The sequence below is a fragment of the Macaca thibetana genome, chromosome 4 (genome assembly GCF_024542745.1).
Source record: "Macaca thibetana thibetana isolate TM-01 chromosome 4, ASM2454274v1, whole genome shotgun sequence".
Lineage (NCBI taxonomy): Eukaryota > Metazoa > Chordata > Mammalia > Primates > Cercopithecidae > Macaca > Macaca thibetana.
The window spans coordinates 5701859-5717771 of record NC_065581.1 but is presented as its reverse complement, the minus strand read 5'-3'; the positions used below and the strand labels follow the sequence as shown (position 1 = coordinate 5717771).

The 15913-nt window shown below is 47.7% G+C and overlaps 1 protein-coding gene across 5 annotated transcripts in view; it reads right to left on the bottom strand.

Moving 5' to 3' along the window:
• Nucleotides 1-5880: 5880 nt before the first annotated feature.
• FARS2 (phenylalanyl-tRNA synthetase 2, mitochondrial) overlaps nt 5881-15913 on the bottom strand; it is a 515781-nt gene continuing 505748 nt past the window's right edge. For all 5 annotated transcript variants that reach the window (XM_050789678.1, XM_050789675.1, XM_050789673.1 and 2 more), the window contains one exon: nt 5881-6173. In XM_050789678.1, the coding sequence (XP_050645635.1) occupies nt 6035-6173 (139 nt within the window). In that variant the 3' untranslated portion in view covers nt 5881-6034. The remainder of the gene's footprint in view (nt 6174-15913) is intronic.

The following is a 15913-nucleotide window of genomic DNA, read 5'->3' as shown; positions in this document are numbered from 1 at the left end:
AGCTCCACCCTGCAGCTTCATCCATGAGCTGTCACTCTCCTGGAGAGAGCTCCATGCCCCAGGTGTTCCATCAGCTCGAGGCTGACCTAATCCCCAGAGCCCTCTCAGACCCACTTCTCTGCCCATCTCTTCTGGGAAATCTGCTCCCTCAGCTCTGAGCTGCCATCTCCACTTAGGAGCTGCGCTGCTCATTTGGTTGTGAGATGTAGCGAGTCATTTTCTTCTTCTATTGTGGCATAATTTGCATACAGCGAAAGGCATAGATCTTAAAGTCTAGAGTTTGATGAGTTTGGACAAATGCATTCATCTGTGTAACCCACAATCCTATGAAGACAAGAACATTTCTGGTCAGATGTGGTAGCTCATGCCTGTAATCCCAACACTTTGGGAGGTTGAGGGAGAACTGATGGAAGCCAGGAGTTTGAGACCAGCCTGGGCAACACAGTAAGATCCTGTTTGAGAGAGAGAGAGAGAGAGAGAGAGAGAGAGAGAGAGAATTGCTATTTGGGAATCTGGGCAGCCTAGCCAAAAAAAAAAAAAAAAAAAAAAAAAAAAAAAAAAAAGAGAGAGAGAGAGAGAACATTTCCCATCACCTGAAAATTTCCCTTGTTCCCCTTTACAGTAAATTCCTTTCCAGCCCCAAGTGACCTCTGATCTGTTTTTTGTCACTGGAGATTACTTTTATCTCTTCTGTAACTTCATAAATGCATTTCCCCACTGACAAATAATGTTGACCATCTTTTCATCTTACTGGTCATCTACAATCTTTTTGTGAAGTATTTTTTCAAGTCTGCCCATTTTTTCAAAATGGTTTTTAAAAACATTATTATCAAGTTGTAGGAATTCTTTGTATATTCTGGATATAAGTCAAATATATGTGTTACAAATATTTTTTCCCAATCTGTGGTTTGCCTATTCATTTTCTCAATAACATATTTCAGAAAGCAGAAGTTTTAAATATGGAAAAAGTTCAGTTTATCATCTTTTTCTTTATTAATGTTTTCTGTGTCCTTTCTAAAATATCTTTGCCTATCCAAGGTCAAAAAGATGGTCCCATATGTCTTTTTCTTTAAGCTATGTAGTAAGTTTTTGGCTTTTATATTTAGGTCTGTGTGCTGACTCGAATTAATTTTGTGTGAAGTAGGGTGTCGAGATTTTTCTTTCTTTCCTTATATGAATAACCCATTGCTCCAGCATCATTTGTTGAAAAGGCCTTCCTTTCTCTATAGGACTGCTTTGGCATCCTAGTTATTTCTCATTAATAATAAAGTATAGATGGCATCAAATGATTCACTCTTGCTACATTAGCAGCTGTTTAAAAATAGATGTCAAAGTTTCCTTTATACTAATGTCAAGCTCATACGTGTGCATTGTGAGGTCCTTTCTTGATTGGGAGAGCAAGGGCGAGTTGTACTCTCCACACAGCCATGGGTGCACCTGTGTCCTGCACGTGAGCTTCTAACAGCTAAGGGTGCAGCAGGAAGCACAGGCCGGGAAGTGTAGCTCTAGACAGTGTAATGCAATGATTTCCTTTTCAGATGGAACCTTTTGTTTAACCAGTCTCAAGAGCCCACCTTGATTTTTCTTGTTGAACTCAACATTCTCTCCGTTGTTTTGCATGTGAGAGCGTGCTACGTCCTTCCTAAGGCTTACATCCAGAATAGACAGACACGCTTCACTTGGGGGAGGGAAGGCTGTGGAGGGCAATGCACTGCTCGTATTCATAACGTTCCCATCTGTCTTGCATGCCTGGCAGACACACGGCATGGAGGGAAGGCTGTGGGCTTTAGTCTCAAGGAGAAAGGACCTTAAATTCTATCTCCAAAACCCACTGAGGACTCAGGCCTGGTCCTCGGGCCTCATGTTCCCAACTCCCAAGTAGACACATGGTGGCTACCTTTTGTGGAGTTTTTGTGAGGTTAAAACGAGATGCATCAAGTTTTACACACACGATTTCCCTACTCCTTGCTGAGCCATTCACACTAGGGCCAGAGATTATAGCCTCCATTTTAGGGCTGAAGTGCAGGCTCAGGGATGTTAATGACTCATCTGTGGCAGAGCTGGGTTTAGACCCCCGCTGTGGCCTTGGGCTTGGTCCGGGGCTCCGAGGAGCATTCCTGCTCCGCTCTCCTCCTGAGCACAGCCCCTGAGCTGTCGTTTCTTATATATGAAAAAAATAGAACTTCCAGTGTTGAGGGGCTTCCTTTTCCATTTCTTGGCCGCCTGACCACCAGCCACCGCTGGGAGTATCTAGCCCCGGTTGAGCTTTGCTGACTTGTTCAGGACCTGGGCACAGCCAGGAGCAGAGCAACCCGGGGAGGGGAAGAAGACACAAATGGCTGTTGAGCCTGCAAGGCCCTCTCTCCACCCGAGGCTCCAGCTGGTCACAGAATTCATTCCCACGACAAACCCAATTGCTGGTGCCTGCTGGCCCCAGTCTTGCTGGCGTCTTTAGAGGCCTATCACAGGGACGGGTAACACATGTGCTAGAAGGGTCCTTGGTCCCCAGCTCCAGGATGTGGGCTCCTAGACCATCCTTACAAGGAGAGAAACTCTCTACGTAAGGTTGTCCTCTTACGTCACTGTATCTTGAAGCACCAGACAACAGGGCTGCAGGGAAACTTCTCCAAAAGACCATGCAGTTGCAAGAGTCAAGCCTGAGGGCCCTTTAGGAAGGGCTCTCCAGCACATCCCAAGGCGCTGCAGCCCCAGCCCGACCTGTCCTGACCCCCGTGGTGGCCTTCCACCTAAAAACACCCTCAGGATCTCTGCCGCAATGTGGTGTTTGGAAAAATGCCTGGAAACCCCAGTTTGAGGCCCAGCTCTACAATACTTCACTGTCACTGTGCCCTTGGGGAAGTCACTTTGTCGCTCTGTACTTCAGTGTCCTCGCGTATAGACGGGGGAACACGTGGATGCCCCGTGGGATCTGTTCCAGTTTGGATGGTTCACGCGTCCATCATTTTCTCCCTGAATAATGATCAGAGCAGTGTCCCTTCCTGACGGCTTATCAGGTGCCGGGTTCTGTGGCAAGAGCAGTGCGCGATGTCTCACACAACCCTCGCCACAGCCTCTGCAGCAGGCACTATTATCATTCTCATTTGACAAAGGAGGAAACTGAGCGTCCCGGAGGGTCACAGCCATAGCGCTGGTATTGGTCACCACCATGCTGTCCTTCCTGTGGGACTCATGTCTTTCTTGAACTGCAAAGTGATTCCATCGAATGGATTAATTTACCTTTCTTCTTCCTCGTTCATTATTTATTTTCCTGTGGGAGTCACATGAAAAAGTCAAGAGCCGTATGTCCCTTTGGCTCTTTGATGGTAGGGAAGGCTCACTTTTGGCACAAGTGCTGGTCAGAGTGGACCCTGAGGGGGTTCTGCACAAGCCCTCGTAGAAACAGAATGAAGGTCTAGGGAGCAAGAGAGAGGAGAGGCACAGACCCTACAGTCAACCCACTAGTGTTTACACAGATTTTTTTTTTTTTTTTTGAGACAGGGTCTTGCTTTGTTGCTCAGGCTAGAGTGCAGTGGCACAATTATGGCTCACTGCAGCCTCCACCTCCTGGGCTCAATCAATCCTCCCACATTGGCCTCCCAAGTAGCTGGGACTACAGGGGCATGCCACCATGTCCAGCTGGTTTTTAACATTTTTTGTAAAGACAGGGTCTCACTGTATTGCCCAGGCTGTAGACAGACATTCTTAATGTGGAGGCTGTGGACTTGAGTGTGAGGCCTGCCATCTCCTGTGTATGTACCTTAAGTCACAGATGAGACAACAGAGGCCTGAAGAAGTCACGGCTTAAGTCATGGCCAACTCCTGTGACTTCTTCAGTCCTTTGTTCCCTCGCTTGTAAGATTTAAATAACAGTCGATTACACCTCATGGAGTGTTAAGGGGAGTGTTCAAGAAAGGCCTCTGTGAACCCTTTGGAATGTCAGCCCTACCCCAGGACCTTAGTATAGGGTTTGGCGCAAATATAACGTCACGTAACAATGTTTCAGTCAACAACAGATGGCGCAGGGGACAGTGATAATACAGTACTTGTTGCTATAACTTTTCAGTTTAGAAACACAAATAACATTTGTTACAAGTGCCTACAGTATTCAGCACAGTAACATGCTGTGTTACTCTGTTCTTGCATTGCTATAAAGAAATACATGAGACTGGGCAATTTCTAGAGAAAAGAGGCTTAACCGGCTCACAGTTCCGCAGGCTGCACAGGAAGCACGGAGGCCTCTGCTTCCGGGGAGGCCTCAGGGAGCCTTTACTCATGGCGGAAGGCAAAGCGGGAGCAGGCATCTCACATGGCAGGAGCAGGACCAAGAGGATTGTGGGGAGGGAGAGACTATGCATTTTTAAGCAACCTGATCTCATGAGAACTCACCCTCATGAGAACAGCACCAAGCGTATGGTGCTAAACCATTCACGAGGAGCTGATCTCCATGATCTAACCACCTCCCAGCAGGCCCCTTCTCCAACACTGGGGCTTACATGTAATCATGAGATTTGGGTAGGGACACAGATCCAAACCATACCACATACTGTGCAGGTCTGGAGCCTCTCGCCTGCAGCCTCTAGCAATAGGCGATGATGCCATGTAGCCTAGGGGTGTAGTATGCTCTACTGTTTAGGTTTGTATGAGTACATTCCACGGTGTTTACACAATGACAAAATCACCTATGACACATTTCTCAGAATGTTTCGCTGTCCATAGGTGACGTGTGACTATATTTGACAAATATCGCTCAGATTCTGGGCCACAGGGCAGCATCGTGGTTTTGCATTTTATATACCTAGTTTGCTTTCTTTAAGAACATTAATAAACGCCTAATCAGTCACGGGGATGAAGGGACATCTGGAAGTGCAGCCTAAGGCCGAATCAGAAATGGCCTGCTGGCAAATGCCACGGAAGAGGAAATCACTGTCACATTGTGCCTTCCCACTCAGACCCAGTCACTTGGGGAATCGTACCTGTAGGCCCTAAAACCCCAGACAGCGGTTTGGTTCCAGGATTGGCTGTGGGACTTGGGGTATGGCTTCCTCAATTCCCTTAAAAATCCAAGGGAAGAGTCCAAATTAATCACATGGTAAGATGACATTAAAGCTGTTCCTTCCCTTAGGAAAGCAGCTGCCTACCCCCATGCCGCTAGCTGATAATGGCCACTCCTCATCAAATATTTATCCCGGCGCTTGCAGCCCTCCATCAGCCTCTAGCATCATGCCAGGGATGGAAGCTGATTATTAAAACTGGTCATGAATGAGGCAGGCAGACTACAAAGTGCCTGGGATGGAAAGGGGGGGACATCAAAGCCCCATATTCTTCCTTAAAGGTCGCCTTCTGGAAGTGGAGGCTGCCTGCTGGGAAAACTTGAAGGGAGTTTGAGGACCTGTGCCTCCAAGACTCGGGCAGCTCTCGCCCCTTTCCTTCCTCTCCAGTGCAGCGAAAGGCAGCTAAGCCCAAGTCCTGGGGCCAGAGGCCTGACTCCAAGCCATGGGTTTATGAAAAGCAAATAGATATCCTGCCCTGGCTCAAAGATGCAACTCCCTTCACATTCAAGGGGAGCGCTGGCATTTCATTAGTGCCCTCTTTGAAGCCTGCCCTTTGCAAAACTGAAAAAGAAGAGAAGGGAGGAAGGAATGGAAGCTGATTCAAAAAGCTTCCTGTATTGTATCTGGAATCTCTGATGTCCCTCTGTGTGGCTTCACTCATTACACGGGTGGAAGAGCCTGTCAGGCAAGAAATCATGCCTGGTGCTTAATGGAACCCAGGGACCAATTAACCATACTGAGCACCAACGCCAGTGGGCGGAGCACTTCTAAAAGGAATAGGAAAAGACCTTCCCTCTTTCCCCAAATAAAAGACAAATGCTATATCAACAGCTTTTCAAGAGTGAGCTTTTATTTTGAGAAAGTCCTAAGACTGATCCATTTATCAAAAGATGATTGATGCCCCAGTTCACAAACCATATCTTTTTCTCTTTCAGCAAATCCTGGAACCCCAAGAGGGCTGCAGCCTGGGTGAAGTGGTGACATCAGAACCTGCCCTCCACGCCCAACCGCTGGACTACAGCCTCCTGCAAGGCCTGGTGGATGTGCCTGACCTCTCTCTGGGACAAAGTCCGTTCCATGTGGCGGTAGGTGATGCGGTAGCAGTGGCTGGTCTTGTGCGTCCTATAGAGAAGAAGAGAACACAGGTGAGTGCGGGATGAACGAGGCTGTGCCTGAAGGAGCAGTGTGGCTTTCCCTGGCCAGATCTCCCCAACTGCAGTGGAGAACTGAGGTTGGGATCCAGGTACCACTTACTGCTAATAATCTGCATCTTTTACAGGGGGAGAAGGTGATAGTCAGGGAAACATTAACTTGACTAAAGGAGGCTGCTGGTTTCCACTGGACTGGATGTATCAAAGTCCCCTGGGAAGGACGCTGACAAATTTGATTTCCTAGGCCACACTCCGGAGATTTGGATTCAGCAGGTGGGAGGTGGGACCTGGGCTTCTAAGCCTGTCCCAGGTTCCCCACGTGATTCTAACAAGCAGACAGGGTCAGGGGTCAACCCAAGTGTGCCTCCTTCATGTCATGGAAGGTAACTGTGTTTGTGAGGCACATCGCAGTATCAGCAAGGCTTGAGGCAAGGCTGAGGGACTCTCTCTCAGCACCCCTGTTGGCAGTCCAGGAAGCATACAGGCCATATATGCCATGTATGTGCTGTGTAGACAATTACTTTAGTCTCTCCTTTACGACATAGGTGTTGACTTGGCTTGCATGGGGCAGCTGAGTAATTCTGGAATACGTGGAGAGGACAGCAGTAGGGCCTTCTATTTGCATGGCAGGTGCTAAGACACACTGGTCAGTTGATCTCATGAGAAAGACCCCTGGACCATGAACTAGCAGGCCTGGCCCTGTCCCCAGCCTGCCTCTCACTGGCTGTGTGGCTGGGTGTCTGACATCTCACCATCTCTGAATGCTCACATTTCTCTTCTATACAATAAGGGGACCTGGTCAACTTCAGAGCCACACAAATTCCTCTTTTCCCATCAGCAGCAGCAGCAGCAGCAGCAGCAGCAGCAGCAGCAGCAGCAACAACAACAACAACAACAACAACAACAACAACAACAGAGGAAACCTAATCCCTTCTTGGCCTTAGGGGAGGAAACGGAAACAAAGTGAGGGCTCCCAGGCAGATTCCTTTCATGATGCCGTCAACCAGCCCTTAGCCTAGTCAGGGAGACGCCATGTGCTTTCTGGCAGGTGAGACAGGGCTGGGCCTTCAGTAGTACCAGGGTCTTGAACAAATGGGCTTCTGGTGGAGCTGGCACCTGGGCCACTCCCACATAATCACGAGAAACTGGTAGTCCCATTGATGCCACCTGAGTCCAGAGCCTTTGCTTCCAGGGGCCTCCCGACGCTTCATGGATTGCTCTCACTGGGTTCTCTCCTCTTTCCTCTCCCTCTCCCTCATCTGAATGCCAGAGCCCTTGGCTGGGCAGAATATGCCTGGTGCGTGAGAGTCTGCCTTGGTCCTGGTCTCCCTAGTCTGCCCCTTCACCTCCCCTTCCAGTGTCTCCTCCCCTCTCCCCCGCTCTGGCTTGGTCATCTTTGTCATGCTTTTGTCCTTCCACTTTCAGGGAGGATAAGCTGCTACACTGTGCCTCACAGGGTTATGTGCATTTCAGCCAAGTATGCAGCCCCCATTTGGATCAAGCCACAGGAGGAAGTTACCACTGAGGGGCTGCGATAGGCAAGCTGGGCTGGGGGAGGAAGTTTTCTTTAGGGACTTCCTGGGGATTCCCGATAGCACATGGAGGCCTGCCCCATTCCCTCACCCAGTGTCAGCTGCCTGCTTTAGACCAAGGGAGAAATCAAATCCTCTCCCCACCTGGCTCCTTCTTTTTCAGTCCAGCTCAGGCCAATGGCTCCGCTCTGTGGACATTCCTCTGGGGTGGGGACCCTGACTCCTGGGGGAGGCACTGCTGCTCAAAGTGCCCCAAGGACTTCCCACAAAGTAGAGTCGTCTTTTCTCCTCACTCTCTGCTCCTAACAAGAGTACTCCAGGTACCATGCCCACCTAAGCCTTTCAGACACCAAAATGCAGCGTGACATAAAACCTGGCTCTGAGAGGAAAACAGAGGCTCTTCAGGAGTGGGAGCTTATGAAACCACATAGCCAAGACCCTGGCTGCCACCAAGTGCTGACCCATTCCATTCAAACTACAATTGTTCCATTTACAGTTACTTGTTTTTTGACAAGGGCACCAAGACCATTCAAGGGGGGAATGTCTTTTCAACAACTGGTACTGAGACAACGGGATATCTACATGCAAAAGAATGAAGTTGAATCCCTACCTCACACAACACACACAGACTAACTCAAAATATATTATATATCTCAATACAAGAGCTGAAACCATATCATCCTTAGAAGAAAACAGATGAGTAAATCTTCATGACCGCATAGACAAAACCTCCTTAGATGACACCAAAAGCACAGGTGAAAAAATAAAAAAAAAAGATAAGCTTGGAATTCATAAAAATTAGACATTTTCTTAATTCAAGGCATCAAGAAGGTGAAAAAGGAACACACAGAATGGGAGAAGATATTTGCAAGTCATATACCTGATAAGGGATTTGTATCCAGAACATACAAAGAACTCTTACAACTCAACAATAAAATAGCCAACAACACAGTAAAAAAAGCACAAAAGATTTGAATAGACATTTCTGCAAAGATAAACAAATGGCCAACAAGCACATGAAAAAATGTTCAACTTCAGCCATCAGGGAAATGCAAATCAAAACCGCCATGAGATACCACTTCAGGCCCATTAGGATGCCCATTTTAAAAACAAAAGGAAAATAACAAGTATTGGAGAAGATATGGAGAAATCAGGGCCTGTTTAGAAATTGACAGGGCTCTGTAAATTATAAAGTGCTAATTGGGTGTGAGGTGAAGGTATCATTGTGGCAACTGTTATCACATTGTATTTTTTCACTGGTTCACTCTGGTTCCTCCCAGCAGAAGAGCTGGTAATACGGCACCTCTAAAAGTTATTGCCAATTGAAGATGGATGGGAAAAAATCTGTTTTCCTATTTCTATGCACTCAGAAAAAGGTCTCTATAAGGATTCTTGGGATTCAAATAGCTTATACAGAGCATTTTGATGAGTTAGGTGTAAATGATTCATAAATACGTGGATTATGAGATAAATTCTCATAATACATAGATATGAGAGAAATACTATTTAGCAGAATGTTTGTTCGGTGATTCTGTTGAATTCAATAGAATCAAGTGAAAAGCAACCAGATTTGCCTTTTCCTAACATGAATGATGACAGAGAAGGCTTCCTTTTATTTTCCAGAAACTTCTGTGTGTAGCTTTCAGATGACAGGATATACTCCTGTCTTCCTTTGTCATGTTGGAGAGCTGAGAGAATGGAGCTGGCAAGTGGTCGGGGTGGAGGACCCCAGTCTCTCATTCTTGAAGAGTCTCCCCAGGAAAGCCACAGGCACATGGAGCTGAAGATTCTTGGAGCTCATCAGTGAACAGGTAAGAAAACTGATTCCTCAAGTGAAAGATGTCCTCAGCAACCAACCCCAAGTGTCTGGACTCTACCTCTGCTGGTTCTTTTACATCACCCAATGCAGTCTCTTTTAGACCAAAAGCTTTTCAGTCTTCCATCTGCCGTGACCTACACTGTCTCTCAGTAACAGCGGCAGCAGCAACAGCAAACATTTATGCAACAGTTTTGTATACCAGGTACTGTTCTGAGGCATTCACGTACACCACCTCTTTTAAGTATCACAACCTCATTGAGTAAACAGCATTACTGACCCATTATACAGATGAGGAAACTGAGGCACAAAGAGCATAAGTAACTTACTGATGCTCACAGAGCTAATAAGAAAGTGGCAGGGCTGGATTCAAAGCTAAGCAATCTGGTGGGAATGTACAAGCCACAGTATGGTGGTTCCTCAAAAAGTTAAACACAGAATTACCACATAATCCAGCAATCCTACTCCTAGGAATATATCCTAGAGAATTGACAGCATGTGTTGAAACAAAAACCTGTCCAAGAACGTTCATAGCAGTATTATTGACAACTGCCAAAAGATGAAAATGTCCATTAATATCTGTATGGATTGGCCGGGCACGGTGGCTCACACCTGTAATCTCAGCACTTTGGGAGGCCGAGACAGGTGGATCACTTGAGGTCAGGAGTTCGAGACCAGCCTGGCCAACATGGTGAAACCCCAACTCTACTAAAAATACAAAAATTAGCCAGGTGTGGTGGAGGGCGCCTGGAATTCCAGCTACTTGGGAGGCTGAGGCACGAGAATCGCTTGAATCCTGGACGTGGAGGTTGCAATGAGCGGAGATCGTTCCACTGCACTCCAGCCTGGGCAACAGAGTGAGACTCAGTCTGAAAAAACAATTTTTTTGGATGGATTAACAAAATGTGGTATATCCACACAATGGAATATTATTTAGCCGTCAAAAGGAATGAAGTACTGATACATGGATGGATACTAGATGGAATGCGGATGAACCTCAAGAACGGAAGTGAAGAAAGCCAGATGCAATACAGCACATATTATACAATTCCATTTATAGAAGATATCCAGAAAAGGGGAATCTATAGAGATAGAAGGCAGACTGATGGTTACCAGGGGTCATAGGGAGAGACTGCCTCATAGGGATATGGTTTTCCTTTGGGGTGATGACATAGTTTGAAACTAGATAGAGGTAATGGTTGCACAACACTGTTCTTACACTAAACACCACTGAATTGTATGCTTTAAAAAATGGTTAATGTTATGTAAATTTTTCCTCAATTAAAATAATAAAAACTAGGAAATCTGCTTTCAGAGCCCAGCTATTAACTGTCACCCTCTTCCTTTAATCCCAATGTCCTCTAAGAAGTGACAAGGTTTGCAAGTTATGGAGAAGAGTAATTTCTTTTAATTGTGCTGTTAAAAAAAAGATGGAATGAGCCCATGCTCCTCTCTGGTTCTGCCCTTCCACCAACAACAGAGGGCACAGCTGGAGAGGAAGAATGACTGTGAGTGGGGGGGCTGTGCCTGGGGCACAGATGCTTTAATGTCTTTCCTGCTTAAAGGGGCATTAAGAGGTGGTCTGGGAAGCCAGACAGCTGGCTGGGAAAATGAGAGGGCTGCAAGGGTAAGAAAGGAAGGGTAAGAGCATGGGGCCAGGGTGGGCACCACGAGGTTGCCACTGCCCTCTCCCAACTCATGCAGGTACACTCATCAGGACAAGAAACCTGCCCCGAAAGGAGAGAACAGGCTGCGCTGACTACCTGGAGTTTTAGAGGCAAATAAAAGTTCCCTTTTATGTACTTCACAGCTTCTACTCATAGGCAAAGTAAACGAGATTGCCCACGACTGAGTCTGAGAGGTCAAATTCCATTATAAGGAGTTTGAAGAGAGATTCTAAAAAAATTTTTTTTGGTGCTACAATTTCATTGCATTGGGGTATTGGCTAAAATGAGTTGGTCACTGGATACAGTTTGAATTTTTGAAAGATTTTGGTACAGGAATCTTAGAATGTTTGAACCTCCGGGGCTTTGATTGTCACCAGTTTATTCATAGATTCCTTTAGTTATTCAACAAACAGCATGTTCCAGTCACTGAGCTGGACACAGATAAGCACATGAAGGGGATCCAGTATCTGCCCGCAACCAGCTCACATCCGGGAGTCAGCAGCCTGCTGAGGCCCTGCAGCAACCCAGGCGCCGGCTGAGCAGAGGACCGTCCCCGAGTACGCCCATGACAGCAGGAGGGGCTGGTACTTGCTTGGCAGTGAAGTCAGCCACATCTCACCCCACGTGGAACCTCATGTTCTCCAGAGATTTGCTCTTCAGTACATGATTTTTCCCACCTCCCCGAGAACACTGACATGCACGGTTTGTCTAGTACAGTGCGGCACTACAGGGCGCACCAGAGGGCTTCAGATTATCCTGCCTGCTGGGAGCTTACCTCTTGAGAGGGGCAAACAGAATATAAGACAGCCCACGCTCCCTGCCATTGGCAGGTGATGAACGATGCCATGGTACATGCTGCGCCCAGGGCCCACCTCTTCCACTCTCCCACTGCCGCCCATCAGCTCCCCTTCTGAGAGATTCAGCCTGGCTCTGGAAGCTGGAGACATGACTCAAACTTATCCTGAACCTTACTTTCACTTGGATCCTGGTCCCTGCTCCGGTGTGACTGCCACCTAACTTTACCATCCTGTACAAGAGTAGCTGCTTGTGTGGAAGCCGAGAGCCAGGGCCAGAGGGGCAGCCCCGCGTGGGCCGATGGGAGAGCTGGGTTGGACAGCAGAATGCCACACCACGGAGCGGATGGCGAATTTTGATGCCGCCTCCTACCGGAGCCCTTGGACCAAAGACAAGGATATCCAGGTGCTCAGTATAGTCAAGGCGGGATCAGTGAAGCATTCTCAAAACTATAAATGTTTAAAAGGGGTCCCTCCCCAGCGCTTTTTTTTTTTTCCTGATCAACTTAAGTGATACAACTAACAAGTACCAAAAGTACTGCCAAGAGCGTCACTGCTCTCCAGTTCAAAGTGTGCCAAGAGGAGATTTTCCAAAGAGCTCAGGGCTCTCAAGCCTTACTGGAAAGCTGGCACAAGGGGTCAGAGTGTTAGCGAGGGTTGGAATTCCTCTATCATACAATCCCTTGGTTTACCCTGGCAACCAAACAGGCTCTGAACTCAAAATAAAACCTTTCCAGGGGATCCAGCCAAATCCCAGCTCCTGCAACATCCACAATAGTCTGCTTCTCCATCTGTGACAGAGCAGCGACTTCATGTTCTTGGATGATGCGCTCGCCACCTCCCAGAATAGATCACATACGACCAGCAGTCACTGCAGCTGCCATCTATTCATGCAGGGATTACTCAACAGGAGAGAAGATGCTGTCACGGGGCAGCTTCCATTTTCAGAGTAACAAACACTGGGTTTCCCCGGCTCACTCCTCATCTGTCTCCTGCTTTTCTGATGCAGAAGCTCAGTCTGGAGCTGCCCACGTCAGAGGCACGGTGCATGGCTGTGAGGGTCAATACACGCAACGCTTTAGTGGGTGGGGCTGGACTTGGGCAAGAGGCACAGTATGGCAGGAGGAGGAGGAGGAGGAAGTAAGGACAAGTTCCATGGCCTCTCCTGAAAATACAGAACTGAATGGGCATGGTGGAGTGGAGAACCAGAGTTTGCAGCTAGAGAAACTGGGTTCTAATTCCCGCTCTGCCCTTTGCTATCTGTGCGACTCTGGGCAGTTTACACCACCCTTCTTGCCTCAATAACTCCATCTGCAGGGTGAGCGAACAAAACTTGCTTTCCAGGGTTTGTGAAGGCTGAATGAGGGGGCATGTTAGAGTATTAATACAGAGCCAGCCACCCAGAGTAGGCGCTGAATACCTACGCATCCGCCCCATCTTCCTCCTTTACTCCTGTGGCTTACTGGAGAGTGGAATGAAACTGCGGGGGCGAGGGACTTGTATTTCTTCTGTTTCTTTTACCCTCGTCTGGGTTTGGACTTTGGACTGAGGATGGGAAGAGATTCCTTCCCATGGAGCACGAATGCATTAGTTAGCTTTGGCTGCATCAGTGAAGTGAGGAGTGGAAGTCAGATCGGGCAGGATTTAAATAAGTGGTCTGGAAACTAAGTAAATCATTTTCCCCCTTTACCTTCCCTATGTTTTTTTAAAACAAAAAACAAAAACAAAAACAAAACAAAAGGGAAGAGAGGATGAAATTCTGATCATGAGACTTAGGGTCTGATGACTCTATATGGCTTTCCTAATGAACTGCTCTGGGCTTAATGCAAGAAGAGGACACGGGCCTGGGAGGCAGGAGGCCCGGGTGCCAGCCCAGGCTCCCGTGATGACTGTGTGAGTCTGGGTGAGTCATTTAACCTCTACTGGCCTCATTTTCGCCCCCAATGACAGGGGTGGAATAAACAGGCTCTGAGGCTCCTTCTGGCTCTAGAATCCCAGGAGTCACCTCAGAAGACAGAAGAGATCCTTTTATTTTTGTGTATTTATTTATTTGAGACATGGTCTTGCTCAGTCACCCAGGCTGGAGTGCAGTGGCACAGTGACACAATCACGGCTCACTGCAGCCTCGACCTTCTGGGCTTAAGCGATCCTTCCACCTCAGCCTCCTGAATAGCTGGGACCACAGGCGTGCACCACCACGCCTGGTTAATTTTTTGTAGAGACAGGGTCTCGCTATGTTGCCCAGGCCAATCTCAAACTCCTAGGCTCAAGCAATATCCAGCATTCCCAGAGCCTGCACAGGAAGAAAGGGCAAGGCTAGGATGGGTCCATGATACGAGCGATGAGAGCCAGTGGGAAGCATGCTGGCCTAATGAGGGCAGAGTGCAGCCTGGCAGGGCCCACTGAGAAAGCCGTCGTGCAGACCACGGGGCTCCAGCAGTAACAATGCTCTGGACACTTCTTCAGCCCCTCCATCTATTCCCTTTGCTATTTCGCAAATACCATCCACGCACTCCCCAGAGGAGGTTCTCCTCCTCGTTCTCAGAAGGGTCTGTCCTGGGCCTGACGCTCCTCTGGGGCCGTTCTGAGTGGTGCCTCCCCCAGCTCCCAGCCAGCAAACACCAATGTTGCCGCTCCCTGCTGCTGCTGCTGCTGCTGTGCCTGTGATTTCCTCCCAGAGGGATTTCTGTTCCTCGGAGTCAGTCACAAGAAACCAGTCCAGATGGTTCCTCTGACAGTTATTGCCTTGGGAAAGACAACTCCAATCCAGGCCTTGATGGAGGCAGGGCCAGAGGCAGAGAGAGAGAGAGAGAGAGAGAGAGAAAGAGAGAAAGAGAGAGAGGGCCTCCCCCGCCAGGCCCAGCTCCTAGCCAGCACACGTCGGCAACGTAAGAGTTCCTTAGAGACACGCGTTTTGCAGGCAAGAAATGCTTTTTAACATCAAATACTCGCCAAGTCCTCAGGGATGTTTCAAAACACCCCCAGGTTTTTATTCCCATCACTCCCTGTGACTTCTCCTGGTACTTCCCAGTGAGTGTCTTCTGCCAAGCGCCTCCTGGGGGATGTGGCCGAGCTCCTTGGTCCTTGCGCGCATGTGTATATGAAAATAACTGCTCTGGGGAAATCTAACGGAATCTCTCATGGAGAGGCTTGGGATGCAGACGTGCCTAGCTCTGCCGCTTCTCAGTTACAGAGTCCTGGGCTGGTTCTTAATTTCTAGTCCAGGTTCTCCTTCTAGAATATAGATCATGAACTGACAAGAGCTTTTGAAGGAACTGAATGAAAAAAATGTATAGGTAAAGTGTTAAGTGTTGTTCAGGTTAACAGTTAACAATTGGTATTATCATTCAGGTAGCTGAAGGCTATAGCGCCCTCTACTTTGGCCCACACAGAAAGACCTGAATGACCTTAGACAAATCATCTGAGCTTCAACCTCCTCGTCTGTATAGATGGATCACTGATATGACGCAGGCTACGACACAGATGAACCATGAACACATGATGTCCAGTGATTATTACCAGAAATGCAAGGTGGGAACCCACATTATATTGAAAAGCAAAACAAAACAGGCAACAGCTCACTGGTGTGCACACAGCAGGGGGCTGCAATGAGTCTCACGTGACTGGCTTCTGCCCTCCCCGATGGAGCATCTTCATGATTTCATTAGCTTAGCAACGAAGATATCTTGCCTTGTATACAAATGACTTTTATTTTTTATTTTTTTAGATCCTCCACTCATAATGCTATGGCAGAGTCGGGCCATATTTAACACATTCTTTTCAACTATTCCATTATCTTCGAAACCATCTTTTTACATTTCTAACAAGAAGCAATGTCTCATTTTACACAAATTTCCAAAGCCCTGTGCTTTTCGTTTGTGTGGAAAATTTGGAAGAGATTT